Source organism: Oncorhynchus gorbuscha, linkage group LG15 (assembly GCF_021184085.1).
Source record: "Oncorhynchus gorbuscha isolate QuinsamMale2020 ecotype Even-year linkage group LG15, OgorEven_v1.0, whole genome shotgun sequence".
Classification (NCBI taxonomy): domain Eukaryota; kingdom Metazoa; phylum Chordata; class Actinopteri; order Salmoniformes; family Salmonidae; genus Oncorhynchus; species Oncorhynchus gorbuscha.
The window spans coordinates 66640548-66660968 of record NC_060187.1 but is presented as its reverse complement, the minus strand read 5'-3'; the positions used below and the strand labels follow the sequence as shown (position 1 = coordinate 66660968).

The 20421-nt window shown below is 45.5% G+C and overlaps 1 protein-coding gene across 5 annotated transcripts in view; it reads left to right on the top strand.

Moving 5' to 3' along the window:
- Positions 1–20421, top strand: part of LOC123997809 (rho guanine nucleotide exchange factor 2-like) — a 47016-nt gene that overhangs the window by 24654 nt on the left and 1941 nt on the right. For all 5 annotated transcript variants that reach the window (XM_046302380.1, XM_046302379.1, XM_046302381.1 and 2 more), the window contains 17 exons: positions 6595–6757; positions 12600–12667; positions 12792–12855; positions 13072–13204; positions 13318–13571; positions 13747–13997; positions 14179–14304; positions 16887–17004; positions 17179–17427; positions 17564–17640; positions 17986–18158; positions 18340–18407; positions 18573–18764; positions 19187–19297; positions 19420–19478; positions 19599–19691; positions 19826–20212. In XM_046302380.1, coding sequence (XP_046158336.1) covers positions 6595–6757; positions 12600–12667; positions 12792–12855; positions 13072–13204; positions 13318–13571; positions 13747–13997; positions 14179–14304; positions 16887–17004; positions 17179–17427; positions 17564–17640; positions 17986–18158; positions 18340–18407; positions 18573–18764; positions 19187–19297; positions 19420–19478; positions 19599–19691; positions 19826–20212 — 2586 coding nt within the window. The remainder of the gene's footprint in view (positions 1–6594; positions 6758–12599; positions 12668–12791; positions 12856–13071; positions 13205–13317; positions 13572–13746; positions 13998–14178; positions 14305–16886; positions 17005–17178; positions 17428–17563; positions 17641–17985; positions 18159–18339; positions 18408–18572; positions 18765–19186; positions 19298–19419; positions 19479–19598; positions 19692–19825; positions 20213–20421) is intronic.

Sequence of the window (20421 nt, the reverse complement as noted above, 5' to 3'; positions counted from 1 at the left end):
ATCCAATACTAACAATAATATGCATATATTAGCAACTGAGACTGAGGAGCAGGCCGTTTACTTTGGGCACGTTATTCATCCAAGCTACTCAATACTGCCCCCCAGCCATAAGAAGTTAAACTTCATCACATTGAGTTTTGGTGTTAAAATGATGTGGAAACAATGTTGATTCAACAAGTATTTACCCAGTGGGTTGTCACTGTTTTTTATTTAACCGACATTCACCACATATCCAGCTATATGACAAAAAAATGCCTAAAATGTCTGCTTTGTCAGTCAGACTGGGCAAAATAGTTTGCAACGCAAAGCCATGGTGTTGATCTGTGTCAAAGAAGTCTACAAGGCCGTCTAAGAACCCCGGAGCTAAGATTATGAACAACAACTTTGTCCTTCCCCTCCAACTGTAGTGTTGCTATGCTCCCATCTCACCAACCCCAGTCTCCATGCTCTCCTCTGGCTCCACTGCCTTTTCCATGAAACAGGAAGTCAGTATAATGAACTTCCGGTGTGTGATGTCAGCACTGAAGCACTAGCATAGACAATTTGGTAGGAAACAGATTACTGAGACAAAAACTGCTTTTTACAAAAATGTTTGGACTGTGTATACAAACCCATTTCCAAACAACGTTTTTCGACACTGAGTTTCCTGTTTAGTTTTGTTGTGTCTGAGTCTCTGAGGCTGTTTGGTTGCAGGAAGGGGAGTGAATGACATGTATTCATAGAAGCTTTTAATAGAGGGACCAAAAGTGAGCACATTCTCTCTGACTCAGGCATCTGCACATAAGTTCAGTCCCCTGAAAACAACAGATGCCAATATCACAGTCTGAAGAGGAACAGAGACTTCATGAGTCTTGACACTTTCAGATAGCACCCTTCATAGAAATAGAAAGGGAAGAATCTATATGGCTCTCTGTCCATCTCATTTGAAACTCCTCTGACCTCATCTGTCATGGCAGCCTAGTAAAGTGCATGCTAGACTTTGTAGAAGTGTCATGATAAATATGAAGTGTTTCTTGTTGCGGCAGGAAAACTGGTTTGACGCTTGGAAACTGACTCATCAGAAATGGACTTGTGGCATAAAAACATTTTGACAATTGCTTTAAATAGTAATGTCCATTCTATTTATTATATACTGAACAAAAATATAAACTCAACATGTAAAGTTTTGGTCCCATGTTTCATGAGCTGAATTGAAAGATCTCAGAAATGTTCCATTATGCACAAAAACCATTTCTGCCTAATAAAACCCGTTTGTGGGGGGAAACCATTCTGATTGGCTGGGCCTGGCTCCCCAGTGGGTGGGCCTTGCTCCCAAGTGGGTGGGCCTATGCCCTCCCAGGCCCACCCATCGCTTCATCCCGGCCAGTCATGTGAAATCCATAAATTGGGGCCTAATGAATTGTTTCAATTGACCTATTTCCTTCTATGAACTGTATGTAACCCAGTAAAATCTTTGAAATTGTTGCATGTTGCGTTTATATTTTTGCTCAGTATATGTCTTTGCATACACACAGAACTCAATGTTAACTGCCTAGCACTGTGTATCTGCATCTATTTGGCTAGATTCTCAGTCATGCCAACCTCTTGGTTAACCATTAGCATCAATAAAGCCAGATCCCAGCAGCATACACAAGCATCATTGCTTACAGTAAACCAATTAGGTCACTTCCTTCCATCTAAAAAAAAGTAATACATGCCACTTTATATAGACACCAGTGCCAGTCTAAGAAGAATTTACAAAACAAAGGATTAGCCATGCTACACACTGGCTGGCTGAATTTGGCCAAAGGTGCTTTTCAACCACTAAGAGACAAAGGCTACGATAGACTCCCCCATCCAAAATAACAAGGAATGTTGCCCTCATCATACATTTTTCTGATCACTCCCCTATAGCAGGTTTATTGACCTGCTGGTTGTTTGTGTTGTTCACCACAACAGCATGTTAACAGCTCTTTTATCTCTGTGTCTTATCTGTCTGGGGTCAGAGTTCAGACTGGGATACTGTTATATGGCATAGTGGTGGTTAAGGTTGAGGCTTGTGACCTGAGGGCATACTGGTTCGTAATCCCCAGGTGAGAATTGTATACTGCTTTTATGGCCTTGTGCAGGATACTCATTCTCTGTAGACGCACATGTCTAAAGTATCTCATTTTAGATTGAAACATGGACGTATAAATACAGGCGTAATCTTGGTTCAACATCCTGTTTGGTGATGATAGCCTTTTTTTCAGTGTACAAAGTTCAATGTGATATTTCCCCTAGTGCGTTTTTCCGTAACACAATCAAACATTCCGTAGTACGTGTTTGATCGAATCCCAAGCCCTTCGTCTGATCGTCACTGAGAAGTTGATCCTATAACGTTTTTACAGCCAGATAGGGTGTTATCTTAGTGGGTTTGTTGGTCTTGTGGTGGGGGGATTGACGTCTGACGGTGGTGGGGTCATGGATCCTAGAGGCCTCCTAAGGCTGATTTAACTCAACACACTGTGATGTGGTCTCCTCTCAGACTGGCCAGGAGCACGGGAGAGGCAGTTTAATAAACAAGTCGACTACAGAGTTTTAGCATTAGCTCTCCTCTGGCAGCTATCTGATACAGGGGAATCATATGAGAGAGGAGGTAGAGGAGCAGGGGAGAGGGACTATACATTGAGTGAGCAAAACATTAAGAACAGCTGCTCTTTCCATGACATAGACTGACCAGGTGAAAGCTATGATCCATTATTGATATTACATTGATGTCGAATCCATGTAGATGAAGGGGAGGAGACCGGTTAAAGAAGGGTTTTTAAGCCTTAAAACAATTGAGACATGGATTGTGTGTGTGCCATTCAGAGGGTGAATGGGCAAGACAAAATATTGAAGTGCCTTTTGAACGGTTATGGTAATAGGTGCCAGGGACACCAGTTTGAGTGTGTCACGAACTGCAACGCTGTTTGGTTTTTCATGCTGAACAGTTTCCCGTGTGGATCAAGAATGGTCCACCACCCAAAGGACACCCAGCCAACTTGACACAACTGTGGGAAGCATCCCTGTGGAACACTTTCGACACCTTGAGTTCATGTCCTGACTTGAGGCAGTTGTGAGGGCAAAAGAGGGTTCAACTCAATATTAGGAAGGTGTTCCTAATGTATTGTACACTCAGTGTGTATCCATTTTCAGAAATGTTGGTAAATGATCTTTTATTGTTTTAAAGAAATTATGAAAGAGATTGGAGTGTTTTTTTTTCACTATTTATTCACGGTATGGTGGTGTTCAATGATAGACATGTATTTGTTTAAAATCTATCTATCACTTGATGGTTTCATTTCAGAGAGACAAATAATAATGTTTTTTTCTTTGCAAAATGTTGCTTAACCACCTCACTCTGAGAGAAATGAGTGCCACTGCTAGGTTAAAAGAACTGTACAAAGGATGCTTTTGAGGCATCAATATAAAAAAAAGGAATGTGTTTTTTTTCCCAATACAGTTATAATTAATCTGTATGTAAAACATTTACATTTTACATTTGATTAATTTAGCAGGTGCTCTTAAGTGCATTCATTTATATATATTTTATTTATTTAACTAGGCAAGTCCCTTAGCTTGGCACATACCACAGTCAAATATACAAGATATGAACATTCCATTCCAGCTAAACACATTTTCATACACATCTAAAATCTATGAATAAAAAATCTGAGAACAGTAATATTTTACACACACATGACGGTACCCAGAAGCAATAATTTCTGATAAACATTTGTGGATATGGCGTTTTGGAAATATACTCTTCATTTCTTCATAGTACGTCATTTCCCAGTCTTACTTCCTAGCCTTTTGCTTGTGATATGGCTATTGTCATGCCAATAAAGACATTTGTATTGAGTAGAGGGAGAGAGAGACAAAATAGAGAGAGAGTAAGAAGGCCTTGTCCTCTGCTCATCCACCAAACAGTGTAAATTCCTCAGTGGGGTAAGGTTAGATATCTGGAAGACTTGGGCAGAGGTTAAGTCTGTGGCCTAATCCGCCCCTTAATAGTATCTACTAATCCCTGGTCTATAACAGTAGCTTCTCTCTTCCTCCCCACTGCCCCGCCCTCTTTTCATTAAAAAGTCATTACGCCCATTTGGTAACAATTTACCAGCAGCGCCGCTCTTCATGAACTGCATTGTGGCTTTCTTTCCCTCAATTAAATGCTCTTAGCAATCTCACTCACTCTTCTCTCTCTCTCGCTCCCTCTTCCTATCGCTCACTATCTAGCTTTCTCGTCTTTCACACCAGCCCCTATCCGCCCTGAGTCCGATGATTCTAATCCAGTCTGTTAATCCACTATAGAGGAGCGTGATAAGGAGGGTAGGCTAGAGAGAGACAAGAAGAGAGGAGTCGAGAGAGGGAGATGGAGCGAGTGTGTGAGCGCGATGGATAGGGGGAGGGGGGAAATTCAGTCAGTGTGCCAGATATCTAGTGTAAGAGTCAGTTCTATAGAAAAAGGTCTTAATAAGGTGGTCTTGACTGATGGAGCTGACTGTGCATTAATAATAGCGAGGGAGGCAGTTTGGTAACAGTCGACTAACCTGCCTCTGCTCTGCGGGGGACAGAGTGGATTAGAGCACGCTGCCGCAGTGCTCATCCTACCGCCATTAAAGCCAGCCCGCCTCAGACATACTGTACAGGAGTTGCTAGGCGATGGACGCTACATGGATGCAGTTAAACTCTATGGATTAATTCTACCGAGAAGCTTAGAAAGATTTATCAAGCATTAGCTTGGTGCCCAGTGCCAAATTGTGCACCTGTTTCCTTCCTCTTCAAAACGGAGTGAATGTAAATGTGGGTTAGTGTGTTTAGACATGAGGGTCTGTAAGTAGAGCCAGTGTCCTGGACCTAAGCTGTCTCCCTGCCCATCTCACCTCATTCCACCGTCATTACAGCGTCACAACTGTAGCTAGTCATCACACCAGCATGTTGCATGTGTCAGTGTGTCCTATATGTCCTTAACCTTGAGTCTCTTTCCACCATTTTCACCTCAGATCAAAATCTTGGCGGGTCGCCTTTTTAATTAGCTAATGTAAATGGATGGGTTTGAACTCCTCTCCCTTCTTCTTTCACTCCATCCATCCCTCCATTCCTCTCTGGTTTCTTTCCTTTGGGTGTGTTTTACATACCCCTGAGATGGTGACATGTCCTGAATGAGTTCCCAACAATGGGGGCCCCCGGGCCTTTTGTTTAGGTTCTCAAAGGAACCCTGACAAATCCTTCTTTTAGTTATTTCTCTTCCTCTTTCCGATAACGTTATAGTTGTGTGGCACGTTCCGGTGAGCGGGTTAAACCCCTCTGCTGCCCATCATGATAAACCAGCAGGGTGAGCTTTCCTTATGTGTACGTCAAGGGTCCGAAGTCTACACTCTTAGAGAGAACTGCTTTGTTGATCATGTCCTCTCAATATTTTAGAAAATACAGTACAACCAGTATCGAAGGGCATTATTTCAGATAATAGACATGTTGTGTATTTGAAAACATATTTTGTTCTGTTTGTTTTGGTAGCATAAGCAGTTGTGGTGATGCACAAGGATTATTTGACATGGAATACCATTTTGAGTCATTTCAAAACAAATTTGATGGCAGAGTTATCCTCTTGAACATAAATAATTGCCTAAAGTGCTTACTGAGAACCTACTGGAAGCTCCTGTAAGTCATACTCTCGCTACAGTGGATACACAACCTCATCGTAACGCCACGTGTTGTTGAGTTGATAATTAGCTGAGAGCTAAAAAACAGAGAGTGACAAAGCCACTGAAGATGGACTACTTTGTCTGTGTTCACAACATCGGGAGATTAGTTTGTGACTAAAAGGCCACCGGCTGTGAAATGCTGTTTGGTACCTGACCATTCTGCTTACTTAGCAGCACGGCCAGAGTCACAGCCAGCAGCATAGACTGGTGCTCTGGTCTGGACACAGACAGACAGGCTGGCATTAAAATGTGTGGTATAAAATAAGGCACCATGCTAGGAACAGCTGGATATTACAGAGGCAAAGTAACACCGGAACATTCACATTTGAGTCACACCTACGCAATTGCAAATGCACGCACATGCACCTACACTAATTAGCATAGTGCACGCACATGCACCTACACTAATTAGCATAGTGCACGCACATGCACCTACACTAATTAGCATAGTGCTCGCACAGACACATTCTTAGATGCACAAGGACACATGCACTCGCAATTGCTAACATGCACACGGAATACACTCTCACGCTGAATGCGCTTGAGTTATGCTGAGGCAGCATGGAGAGCCCTGTAGTGTAACAACGAGATTAAAGACAGTCCCCAGGCTGTCAATCTCCCTGAGTGGGAGGGAGAGAGAGATACTATTCCTGAAAACACCACATTTACAATTCCTCATGCACCAGCTGTCCTCATCCAGTGAAACTTACTCTATGAAACAAAGTGCATGCTGCATATACAGTATGAGGAGACCTGAGTACGAGACAAGCATCTCACAGCTGTGGAATATCCGGAACGGTTGACAGTGTGAGATGAGCGAGAGTTAAAACAGTTCATATCCACACAGATTGCATCGGTTGGCGCTGATTTGTGTCTTTGGTTACAGAACAAAGAGAAGGAGCGGATGAAGGAGAGGGAGAAGGAGGCGCGGGAGCGGGAGGCGCGCTATAGCAACGGCCACCTCTTCACTTCCCTCACCGTGTCTGCCACCACCCTCTGTTCCGCCTGCAACAAGAGCATCACCGCTAAAGAGGCCCTCAGCTGCCCCAGTGAGTACCACACACACACACACATTATTGTAGGCAGTACATACACTCACAAGGCCCAGACAAAAGCCTAATGTCATTAGCGATAACATTATCGGGGTATTGGTGTATTGATGCATCACCAGATCAGTGGACCAACAGACATCTTGCCCCAGGGTTGTCATATTGGAGGGAGAGAGGGAGAGATTAGTGACTGTCTAGTGTAAAGGGGGGGGGGCAAAATTGCTTTGGAAGAGAAAGGGTGATCAAAAGAACAGCAGGAGAGAGAGATTGGAGCTAGAAAAAGAAGATTCAAACAATAAGGGTAGAGAGAGAGAGATGGGGTAGGACGTGTGGGTCAATAAAGGTAGAAGAAACAAATGAGCCAAAGAGTTGGATCAAAAGAGGGACGGAAACACACAGTGAATAGCAGGGGAGCGAAAAGGAGAGGGGATTCCTCCTGCACCCTCTCAATGTTTTTCTTTGCTCCCTCTCTCCTTCCCTTCTTTCTCTCCTTCCTTCCCTCCTTTTGAGAATCAATCAGCTGTTGACTTCTAGGAGAACCCTCTCCCTTCCCCTGCCCAGACAATAGTGTTAGTGTGTGGGGAGCACAGATCAGATGGCCTGCCCCTCTCTCCACTCGCCTGGAGGAACAGCTGGGTGGAGGGAGGGAGCGAGGGAGGAGTTGGGAGGGAGGAGTGGGAGAGGGAGGGAGGGAGGAGTGGGAGAGGGAGGGAGGGAGACTCCAGGGCAAACGGGGAAAACAAATAGAGGAAGATCCAGAGAGAAGGGTGGACAGATAAAGAGAGCAGAAAGAGGGGGAAAGACTGGTAGACGGAAGAGGTGGAGGTAGAGGAGAACATATTGAGTGAAAAGGCTCCTCAGGGGCCATCAGTTCTCAGGTCAAGAGAGACCGAGGGGGAGGGAGATAGAGATATTAGTTAACAAACAAGTGAACCAGAAAGACGAGAGTAGGAGACGAAGCCATATGGATGATGCATGATGACACTAACAGACAGAGAGGAGTTTGCCTGAGATAGAAAGAGGAAGTCCATACTGAGAATTGTGTTTTTGTTTTGCTTACCCCATTTTGAAATGAGTGTTACACCATGCAACAACACTACACTGTCCCCACAGCAACATCAAAGACAATTAAATTGACTGTCATAGTCAATTGAGATTTGTATTTATCATTAAATCAATCCAAACGTACATTCCTAAAGGGAAAGAGGGATGCCTTTTGTCTTATCAAACCCAATTACCTATTTTGATTGAATATTGATGTATGGATGAAGTTCATTGTCCTTCAAGTTGAGGAAATAGCTGCTCCATCTTCGACCTCGTTACCTTGACCCCTACAGCTCTGAAGACGAGGTTCAAAGAGAGAGAGATAAAAGAGAAGAGAGAGAGAGACAGACAGAGAGACAGACAGACAGACAGACAGACAGACAGACAGAGAGAGAAGGGGAGCACATGGGGGGGTACAGTGGGGCATGGGGGTGGGAGAGGGAAGGCTCTTGGCATGGGGTGTGATTACACATGTCTGCTGCCAAAGAGTGGTGTGTGTGTGCCCATGTATGTGTGTTTGTGAGTGTGCGCCTGTGTGAGTGAGTGATTATGAGTAGTGTGTGTGTGTGTGTGTGTGTGTGTGTGTGTGTGTGTGTGTGTGTGTGTGTGTGTGTGTGTGTGTGTGTGTGTGTGTGTGTGTGTGTGTGTGTGTGTGTGTGTGTGTGTGTGTGTGTGTGTGTGTGTGTGTGTGTGTGTGTGTGTGTGTGAGTGAGTGAGTGGTTATGAGTATTGTGTGTGTGTGTGAGAGTTCCGGTACTTGAGAATGAGAGAGACGGTGGGCACAGAGATTGCAGTGGGGGGTAAGGGGTACACCAGCTGTAGTTTAGATAGAACACCGGTCATAGGCTATTGATTTGGGTTGGGGGCATAATTATATTCACAGGGTCAGGTCTGGGTGTGTATGTGTGCGTATTGGGCTGAAGGGGGCATGAATACATTATCATTGTAAACTACACCGGAGGTGAGAGAGGGGGCGAGATACAGATGGAGATGGAGAGAACGCGAATAGAAACAGAGTGGATGCCTACTGTAAGTAGGAGGGAGGACTGAGGTGTGAGCCGGCTGTGAGACTATTTCAGGTTGGGAATTCCCTTAGTGTTGGATTCTCTATTCATGTATTCAAATTCTGAGCCAGTTCAGATATTTTTACTCTAGAGTCTGTTTGATTTAGATTAGATTTAGATTCGATAAGAATCTAAATTGGTTTAGGCAACATGCCTTGGGTCAGTCATAGCCAGTTTGTCTGAACTCAACTAATATTTTTCACAGTTTTACCTTTTCATTAATTAATGTGTTATCGCATCACTGTCATCTCAGTTTGCTAATATGTTATAATTAGATGCAACACAACCATTAGGCCTGTAAGACTCAATATAGAGATGGAGAATGACAAAGTAGCTATAGTGTAACTACAGTACAGAATACAGGTTTAGGAGATTATGCAGTAGGTCTATGATGAAGCCCACTGTCTGTTGAGAGAGGGGCTTTTCTCTTTGTTTGGTGGATCTGAAACAGCCCCCCCCCCTCTCCCCCTCTTGCCCCAATACACAGCTGCTACCACCCTCCCCGACTGTAATCTGGAAATAGTGCATCTGGTAGTTGGAGTGTGGGAGATTAACAAGCAATCTGCCACACTGACGTGTGCACCCTCACACATACACACACATATGCATGCACACATAGACGCACACACATGCACGCACACATAGACAAACACACATAGGCAGGTCAGCGCGAACGAATGCACACAGACACACACACTCCCAATCCCTCTTCCTCTCTGCGTCCACAGATATTATTGGTCCCTAACAGTAATGAATGATGAATGAGCTGAGGGTAACACAGTTAAACCTCTCCTGTTTAACACAGTGGTCTGATAGGGAGCCATGTTGCCTCAGAGACCCAGAGATGTTTGAATACGGGGTCATGACATTGTCCTACATCGGGCTTGCTATCTGAGGTCCCCTGTGAATTGGGACAGGGGAGACATATGTTTAGGCTGGGTGCGGGGGAGAGTGTGTGTGTGTGTGTGTGTGTGTGTGTGTGTGTGTGTGTGTGTGTGTGTGTGTGTGTGTGTGTGTGTGTGTGTGTGTGTGTGTGTGTGTGTGTGTGTGTGTGTGTGTGTGTGTGTGTGTGTGTGTGTGTGTGTGGAGTAGGTAGCACCGCCTGTTTTGGGAGAATCCATTGATTTCATGTCTGAGTGGATTTGGAGTCACCAGGGAGGATTTTACAATATTGTCTATGTATTCAATCAATTAAGTACGTGTTCTTGATGTACAACGTTTGGCTTGAATTTGAATGAAATCCACAGGTATCTTTTTATTTATTGTTATTTATTTCAAATTCATTTCAGGGACCCTTTATTCCATTACTGCAGAGAAAGACATTTTGTTTTTGTTTCCATCAACATTTGAACTCATGTTTATTTCCTACCTCACATCTTATTGTTCTCTGCATGAACGAATAACTGACAAATAGGATAATAATTTAATGTAATTTAATAATTTAATGTGTGTAGCCTCTGCGTAGCGCTGTGTCATTACGTGTGAGATTACCTCCTCAGACACAGATTAAGACTCAGATTAAGACGACCAGGCCATTGTTGTTTGGCTCATTTTGACATCATCTGAGGGTCCTAGATTACACTCACACACAGATTACAATTGGGGGGTATACACTGTGTACAAAACATTAAGAATATTGAATTGTCCTCGCCCTTTTGCCCCCCAGAACAGCTTCAATTCGTCCGGTCGTGGACTCTACAAGGTGTCGAAAGCGTTCCACAGGGATGTTGGCCCATGTTGACTCCAATGCTCCCCACAGTTGTGTCAAATTGGCTGGATGTCCTTTCGGTGGTGGACCATTCTTGATGCACACAGAAAACTGTTGAGTGTGTAAAACCCAACAGCTTTGCAGTTCTTGACACAAACCGGTGCGACTTAAATCCTTTGTCTTGCCCATTCACCCTCTGAATGGCACACATATCCAATCTATGTCTCAAGGCTTCAAAATCATTCTTTAAAATGTCTTCATCTACACTGATTGAAGTGGATTTAACAAGTGACATCAATAAGGGATCATAGCTTTCACCTGGTCAGTCAATGTCATGGAAAGAGCAGGTGTTCCTAATGTTTTGTACACTCAGTGTACAGTATTATCATATAAATAAATAAGATAATTAGCTAAAGACAAGTGAGCTGTAAATAATATAGTGTCATAAGGAAGTGGGGATTCAAAGCAGTATTTGAAACCCCAAAGCATTTCTATGTTGTAGATCCTCTCTGTATGGACATATCTATAATAGTATGCCATTAATCCTGTTGGGTCTCCAGTCTAGTTTCCGAGCAGCGATGTTGAGCTTTAGGGGAAGGGTCTAACAGTACTTTCTAAACGTCTCTACGAGCCTTGGAGAAGGCCGCCATCGTTTCAGCACCAACAGTGTTGCTCCAACACTGGCATGTTGGTTTAGTGAGCAACGGGCCTAGTCTGTTTGTTTTAGCATCGGGGACAATATCTACTGGATGTGTTCGTCGTTCTGTAAGGAGTGGTGTGTGAGGGGCTTTGAGTATGTTTATATCGTTTGTAGTGTGTGTGTGTGTGTGTGTGTGTGTGTGTGTGTGTGTGTGTGTGTGTGTGTGTGTGTGTGTGTGTGTGTGTGTGTGTGTGTGTGTGTGTGTGTGTGTGTGTGTGTGTGTGTGTGTGTGTGTGTGTGTGTGTGTGTTGTGAGCGGTTGAGCGATGAATGGGTCACAGTGTGCCTCGCATTCTGAGGTTTAAGTAGAAAGCGTGTTAGCTGAGTCCATGCTCTGTAAAATGTTGGCTTTTATGGAGAACACACCCTGAAAAGTGTGTATTTTTAGCCCTATGTTCCCTCTCATGTGTGTGGAAACTATTGGTTGAAAATAGGAACGGCACCAAGGAAATGCACCCCACCAAAGCAAAGCATACATCTGACAAGTGTTTTGGCTGTATTTAGCCTGCTTTGGTAGCAAATGTGTAATCTGGGCAGAGACATTGGAAAGACTAAAGTAAAGGAATATGTAGAGTTTTATAAGGGAGTGTGTGTGTGTGTGTGTGTGTGTGTGTGTGTGTGTGTGTGTGTGTGTGTGTGTGTGTGTGTGTGTGTGTGTGTGTGTGTGTGTGTGTGTGTGTGTGTGTGTGTGTGTGTGTGTGTGTGTGTGTGTGTGTGTGTGTGTGTGTGTGTGTGTGTGTGTCTAGCCTTGGGCTGCTCTTAGAACAAAGACAACCCTGTGTAGTGGGCAAGAACTCTCATAAACACTTTTAGGCCGTTTCATATGGACGCAACAACACTCCCAGGACTCAGGACACACACACATGCACTTACACACCGATAACCTGCCTCAGACATCCCTTCAACCTCCCACCGCCATTCCAGGAGAACTTCCTGTCAAGAAAACATGTACCAGGAAGTGGAGCCCCTCTAACAATGAAGAGAAAGGGAAGCTGAGGGAAGAGAGGAGAGGAGGGGAGAGGAGAGGAGAAGGGGTGTTTTGAAGCATAGGAGAGGTTTTAATAACAGTGCTAACATTTTCATTGGTGTCAGAAAGCGTAGGTTTCAAGGTTTCAAGTGTTAATTGTCACATGCAGAAGTACAGTGAAATGCTTCACTTGCAATCCCTACCCAACAGTCCAGTGTTCAATATCAAAGTGGTAGAACTAATAGACTAAACTCAAATAGACTCGTGATTTCATGAAGTTAGTTGCCATACTTATCAACAGTACATATGCAGATATTGTGGAGTGTCGGGGAAATTGATCTTTGTGTTTCTGTGTTGCAGCCTGCAATGTCACCATCCACAACCGCTGTCGAGACACACTGGCCAACTGTGCCAAGATGAAACAAAAGGTAAGAGAGGGGAAAGGAAAGGTTTTTAATGTATGAAAAGCAAAAGTTGGGCCTTTTGTTCTTTGAAAAGTTGACTGTTGGATGAGACATTGGTCTGATTGTGTTTTCTCTGTGTGTCTTGCAGCAACAGAAGCTCGCCCTGGTGAGGAACAGCTCTGCGCTGCCGAACGTAGCTCTGAGGACCAAAAGTTAGTATCTCTTTTCCTCAAAAACTTCTCTCCTATTTCCTCTCCTTCTTTCGCAATTAATGCCTCCTTTCTGCATGTGAATATAGGGGTGCTGCCACCTGTTGGCTGGTCGCTTTCACTGCAGTATAGATGTAGTACTGACTGCATCATATGGATTTAAATCCTTTTGGACAGGAAAAGTTCAATTGAACCCCTTGTCTCTCTCTCTTTCTCCAGCCCCTATGATGAAGGAGCGGCCCAGCTCAGCCATCTATCCGTCCGACAGTCTCCGTCAGTCCCTGCTGGGATCCCGCCGTGTCCGCTCTGGCCTCTCCCTCTCCAAGAGTGTCTCCACACAAAACCTCGCAGGGTGAGCAGGCTGCTGTGTAGAGTCATCAATTGATTAACCTACGCGAGCAGGGCACTGCTATGAAGTTGTTTTGAAACGTTGTGTAACTGTTGTGTTCAAAAATGTGTTTCCAGGAATCTGAATGACGACTCACCGTTGGGGCTGCGGAGGATCCTGTCTCAGTCCACAGACTCCCTGAACTTCAGAAACAGAGCCATGTCAATGGAGTCCCTCAACGACGAGGGGGAGGTGTACTATGCTGCCATGTTGGAGGAGCTGGAGAGGGAGGGGAAGGACTTTGAGGCTGACTCGTGGAGCCGGGCCGTAGACCCCTCCTACCTGCAGACGCACCGCAAAGACGTCATCAAGAGACAGGACGTCATCTATGGTGAGAACAGCTCTCTTCCTCACTCTTTCTCTCACTCTCTCTCTCCCTCTTCTCTTGCTCTCTCGCCATATTCCTATCTCTTTCTCTCTTTCTATCCCTTCTCTCTGTGTGTTTGTGTGTTATGTGAAGGTACTGTATATCCCTAACGCTGTTTTCCCTTCCGCGCCCCTCTCAGAGCTGATCCAGACAGAGTTCCACCACGTGAGGACCCTGCGGATCATGGAGGGGGTGTTCCGGCAGGGCATGCTGGACGAGGTGCTGCTGGAGCCGGGCGTGGCGCACGCCGTCTTCCCCTGTCTGGAGCAGCTGATGGCGCTACACACACGTTTCCTTTCCCAGCTTATGACACGACGCACTCACAGTCTAGCCCCCGGTAGCGGTACTAACTTTACGATCAACCAACTGGGGGATATACTGACTGAACAGGTAGGAAACACACTGGGCACACACACTCAGACGTTAGAACAAACATCCACGGTCACACACACAGAACCCGAGACGCATGTACATTAGAATGCATTCATACTAAACACCCAATGAACAATGCATAATTTAAACATATTGTGCACACACACTAACTGAGTTGATACCTGTTGTGTGTTTTCAGTTCTCAGGTCAGTGTGCAGATGAGATGAGGAAAGCCTATGCTGAGTTCTGTAGCCGCCACCCCAAAGCTGTGAAACTATACAAGGAACTGCTGGCCAGAGACAAGAGGTTTCAGCACTTCATACGGGTAAGAGAGAGAGAGCGAGCAAGAGAGGTGGATGGAGTGAGGGGGGGGGGTCACAGGGAGGGGGAAGGGTTAGAGGTACAGAGACGGGGAGAATGGGAAGGCCTAAGAGCATGATTCATGTGCGCGCGCATGTGAGCTCAGCAGTCCGTGTCAGGAGGTGCCAGCTGAGGGGTGTCTCACATGCCTTAGCTAGGAGGAGTGCTGAACAGATAACACTGAATGGTAGGAACAACTTTATTCAAAAAGGAGTCACGAACAAGTTATTTCTGCTTCATTACCTAACTAACACTCGTCACAAGGATGTGTTCTGGCCTCAAAACTTTTCATAAGTGTCCTAGCTTTGTGGTCCAATCACGCTCCTATGAAATGCCCAAAAAGTAACATATCTTTACTGCTATCTACTGTACTAGTCAAAAGTAAGAACACACCTACTCATTCAAAGGGTGGCTACTTCGAAGAATCTCAAATATAAAACATTTGTTTAACACCTTTTTGGTTACTACATGATTCCATATGTGGTATTTCAGTTTTTATGTCTTCACTATTATTCTACAATGTGGAAAATAGTAAAAATAAAGAAAAACCCTTGATTGAGTACCGTAATTGCTGGACTATTTAGTGCACCTGTGTAGCTCAGTTGGTAGAGCATGGCGCTTGTAACGCCAGGGTAGTGGGTTCGATCCCCGGGACCACCCATACCCACTGAATTATAAATGGCATATAATATTATTATATTATTATATTATTATATTATATATTATTATATTATTATTATATTATTATTATTATATATTATTATAAACCGCACCCACTGAATTATTAGAAAATATGTATTTTGTACATAAATACGCCGCACATGTCTATAAGCCGCAGGTGCCTAACGGTACATTGAAACAAATGAGCTTGGTCACTATCTTCCTCCTCCTGTGCACTGAAACCACTGAAGCCATCTCCTTCGGTGTCGGAGTTGAATAGCCTCAGAATTGCTTCATCCGATGTTGGATCGTTTTCATTGTCGCTCTCGTCACTTTCATCCGGAGGCAAATACCCCGCTGAGCTCATGCTGCCCCTTCAACACGCAGCAGTCCAGCCTTTCCAAACCCGTTGACGATAGTGGATTTTTTGACAATGCTCCACGCTGTCAGGACCCACTGGCAGACTTGACCATAAGTTGCTCTTTGCATGCAGCCCGTTTTAGTGAAGGATTTCTCCCCACTTGTCATCCAAGCCTCCCACTGAACAAGGAGCGCCACCTTAAATGCACGATTTACACTGATGTCGAGTGGCTGCAAATACTTTGGGCCATCTGCTTTTCTTCCCTCTGAAAGCCTTTGTTGTCTTTTGCACTGAGTCAGTTCCTCACGCTGCTGTTTCCAACGTCTTATCATCGACTCATTAAGGCCAAGCTTCCGTGCAGCAGCTCTTTCCTTTTCCAACAGACAGATCGATCGCCTTCAACTTGAAAGCTGCATCATATGCATTTCTCCGTGTCTTTGCCATGATGAGGGTGACAAAATGACTACCGTAATCAGAATGATGGGAAGTTTGAGCGCGATCGATTTACGTCACATTATGTGACGGTGCTCAGTTTTTTGGCGGCATGAATCTTGTGAAAGCGGGAAAAATCCATAAATTAGCCGCGTCATTGTATAAACCACGAGGTTCAAAGCGTGGGAATAAAGTAGCGGCTTATAGTCCAGCAATTACGGTAGGTGTGTCCAAACTTTTGACTGGTACTGTATATTAGCTAAAATGGGATTTCTCCTGGGCTTCAGTCCCCATAGATGGATCTATACCTTTATTTTACTTTACACATTCAAATTAGTCATGTTATTACATTTTATGTCTAAGTGGTAATTATAGTATATTATAAAACTGGGTAGTTTGTGTCCTAGATGCTGATTGGCTGAAACAGCATCAGTACGTATAACACGGGTATGGCGCATAAATACTTGTTTAATGTCCTATTTATGGGGCAGCAGGTAGCCTAGTGGTTGGAGCGTTGGACTAGTAACTGAAAGGTTGCAAGATCGAATCCCCGAGCTCTGAAGATCTGTCGTTCTCCCCCTGAACAAGGCACTGTTCCTTGGCTGTCATTGAACATAAGAATTTGTTCTTAACTGACTTGCCTAGTTAAATAAAGGTTAACCAGTTTATTTATATCAAATCTTGGTTTGTGGTATATGGCCATTATATCACGGCAAAGGGCCATTTCGCATTGTGCATAAGAACATCCCTTAGCCATGGTATGTTTAAGAAAAGGGCCTGAGGAAGTGTGGTATATGACCGATATAGCACGGCTAAGCGCTGTTCTTAAGCACAACGCTGAGTGCCAGGACACAGCCCTTAGCCGTGCTATATTGGCCATATATCACAAGCCCCTGAGGTACCTTATTGATTTTATAAACTGTTTACCAACGTAATTAGAGCAGTACAAATACACGTTTTGTCATACCCACGTCAGCCAATCAGCTTTCAGGGCTCGAACCACAGTTTATAATGGCCAATATACCACACCTACTCGGGCCTTATTGCTTAAATATATAATAAGTGGTATTAAATCTCATCCATCCCATAATCAGAGGGTAAGCCGGGGGCCCCTGCTGCGTCGCCATGGCATCCAGGAGTGCATCCTGCTGGTGACTCAACGCATCACCAAATACCCTGTCCTCATCCAGCGCATCCTGGACAACACCAAGGGTAAGACCTGACACCAGAACAGCTATAGCAGCTTAGTAAGTAGACTCACACAGCATAAAAGCTGAACACAGAACAGCCACTACAGCTCAGGGAGTAGACAAAAACATATAAGAACTGAATAATCACTACATACACGCACACGGCAGTAGAATAACCCCCCCCCTCCTCCAACAGGCAGTGAAGAGGAGGCCCAGTCCTTAGCCCAGTCCCTGTCCCTGATCCGGGACTTGTTGAGCTCTGTGGACCAGCAGGTGGCAGAGCTGGAGCGGACCCAGAGGCTCCAGGAGATCAGGGCCAGATTGGATCCCCGGGCCCAGGCAGAGGTCAGGGGAGGAGGGGTGTTCAGGGGAGGGGAACTGCTCCGCAGGACGCTCCTCCACGAGGGCACACTGCTGTGGAAGACGCAAGGATCCAGACTCAAAGGTAGGGTGGGAGGGAGGGAGTGTATCTGAGAGAGAGAGAGATAAAGGGGTATGATTGTTTGTGTATCTTTGAGTGTGTATAACAAGGTTGCACACTCTTTGTATCTTTAACAATGTTCCACTGTGTGTCTATGTAGACGTGCAGGTCCTGCTGATGACAGACATCCTGGTGTTCATGCAGGAGAAGGACCAGAAGTATTTATTCCCCTGCATAGTAAGTCTGCCCCACCTTTCCACCCATCTGACTCATCCTCATCTATTCTGCTTTCTGACTTTTGTTCAGCAGGTCCTCCATTGCTTCTGTCTTTGCCTTTCCACACATCTAACTTTATTTAGTCTAAGCGTTAAATCACAGAGCTAACCCCTCCCCCCTTTCGGTCTCTCTCTCCTCTCTCTCTCTCTCTCTCTCTCTCTCTCTCTCTCTCTCTCTCTCTCTCTCTCTCTCTCTCTCTCTCTCTCTCTCTCTCACTCACTCACTCACTCACTCACTCACTCACTCACTCACTCACTCACTCACTCACTCACTCACTCACTCACTCACTCACTCACTCACTCTCAGGACAAGCCTGCAGTGTTGTCTCTGAAGAACCTGATCGTGAGGGACATAGCCAATCAGGAGCGAGGGATGTTCCTGATCAGTGACTCCACCCCCCCAGAGATGTACGAGCTGCACGGCGCCTCACGAGACGACAGGAACAACTGGATGAGACTCATACAGCAGACAGTCAGCAGGTCAGCTCCTGTAATACACACAAACACACACCTACTCATCTCATTCAGAACATTGCCGATTTCAATTTTGAGAATTCTCTATTATCCTTACTGGAATCCTAGGGGTCCTTCCTTATGCCCCAGCATTATCCTTATTCTGACCATACCTCACCTTCTCCTCACTCTCTCTCCCTCCCTCCAGCTGTCCGTCCAGAGAGGACTTCCCCCTGATAGAGACAGAGGACAAGGCCTTACTGCGCCGACTCAGAGGTACAACCTCTTCTCCTCTCCTCACACTCCTCCACCCTTCTCTTTCTATATCATTCCTGTGCTACACTTGTCTATGTAGCTTTAATAGACAACATCTGCATCGTTCTGAATATTCAGTTGTTATGGACCTGAAGATGCGTCTTACTGACTCAAATGTGTTTCTAGCTGACATCCAGCAGAAGGACAGGGAGGTGCTGGAGCTCCTCCAGGAGAGAGTGACTCTGTTCTCTGACCTAGCTGAGGTCACCGGTGGGTGTCAGGAGGTCACGCCCCCCACCAACTCTAGGAACATCTTCCGGGCCGACACCCCCTATGCACCCCAGGCGGAATACCTACTCACCGACGCCATCTCAGAGGGTAAGGGAATGTCGAATTCACCTTCATTCTAATTCCTGATCTATGGTCAGTTTGACTTTTCACCACCTAATAGTGAGGTGAGAGGCCAGTGTAGGGTTGGGTCATCCTAGATCAGTGCCATAGAGTGTAAGGTGAGTGTTAATGCCGTCTTACAGAGAGGCATGTATTAAATGAGGCCTAACCCAGAGCTTAACACTGCAGATAGAGAGGTAGAATTACATAATGAGCACCCTATAAGAGTATGAGTATCAGCTAGTCATAACTTCCTCAGGAGTCCATCTGAGATCACCAACGAAACCTCCGTTATTAACCCCTGGGTGTAGTGTTATTCAGTGACTAGGACGATGTTACATTGTGTTATTAACTTTGCTCTGCCTCTTTCTTTTAGTTTTTAATTCCCTCCCCTTCCCTCCTTTCATCAGTTGACAGGCTCAGTGAGTTGCTGCTGGGCTCCAACATAGAGCTTCCCAAGTCCAATGGTAGCACCAACGGTACCATTGATGACCAGAACCACAAAGGGGCGCCAGTGAGCAGTGAGTATTTTCGCTTTTGTCTTTTACTACTGGGACATGGTGGAGGGTGGTCTCTACAGTGTTTCAGCTCTCACTTGCAAATCAGCTCACTTTCTCTCTCCTTCTGTCCCACCCATTTACAGATGGAGATTCGACCTCCGTCAACGGGACTCATGAAATGAAAGGAAGTCCAGCGTCCAGGGTGAGAGAGGATGACTGTGCCTTAGGGTTGGATAACATGTACATAAGCCACAACTGTGACTGTAATACATAATGAGTTTATAATGACTTCATGTGTTGTGGGTGTTCTTTATCCTTTCAGGACAGAAATGGTAACCAGCTACAGGACAGACCCCTAAATGAGGAGGTGTGTCAGAGGCTTGTGAACCTCAGTGCTCATCTCCAATCTCTACAGGTGAGGCTGAATGACACACTGGAATCCGTTTGAGGCATTTTGTATTGCATAAGTGGTCCTTCCCTTACACCCCAGCTCCAACCTAGATTCAAAACTCACTCTCTCTCCTTCCTCTCTCTCTCTCCCTCTCCCAGGCCGCCGTCATTCACCAAGACTCTGTCCTCGAGCTCCGCCTCCATGAGGGCACAGGCCCTGCCTCCTCAGGTTCCCCGACTCCCACCCCCACTCCTCCAAACTCCTTCCCCAGGCTGTGCCGTTCCATGTCACGTGACACAGGTCTGGATGTGGGCATGGTGGCAGCCATGGGGGAGATGGCCATGCTCCAGAAGCAGCATGATCTGCTGCAGGAGGAGGTGGTGAGGCTGCGCCCCCTGGAGGCCAGGCTGAGGGAGAGCGAGAGGGTCCGGGCTCAGCTGGAGCAGCAGATCAGGGACAATAAGGGCAGGAGGGGAAGGAGGGGCAGGAGGGGCGGCAGAGGCAGCAACGAAGACATTGTGGTGGATGTTACAGCCTTAGAGCAGGTGAGCAAAGTAACATCTGGCAGAGGTGTGTGAATGCAGAGGTGTGAATGCAGAGGTGTGTGAATGCAGAGGTGTGTGAATGCAGAGGTGTGTGAATGCAGAGGTGTGTGAATGCAGAGGTGTGTGAATGCAGAGGTGTGTGAATGGGAGTTTGGAGTCAAGTGTGTTTGGGTTTAGGTAGACTTACAGTCCTCACCCCAACTGGCTGA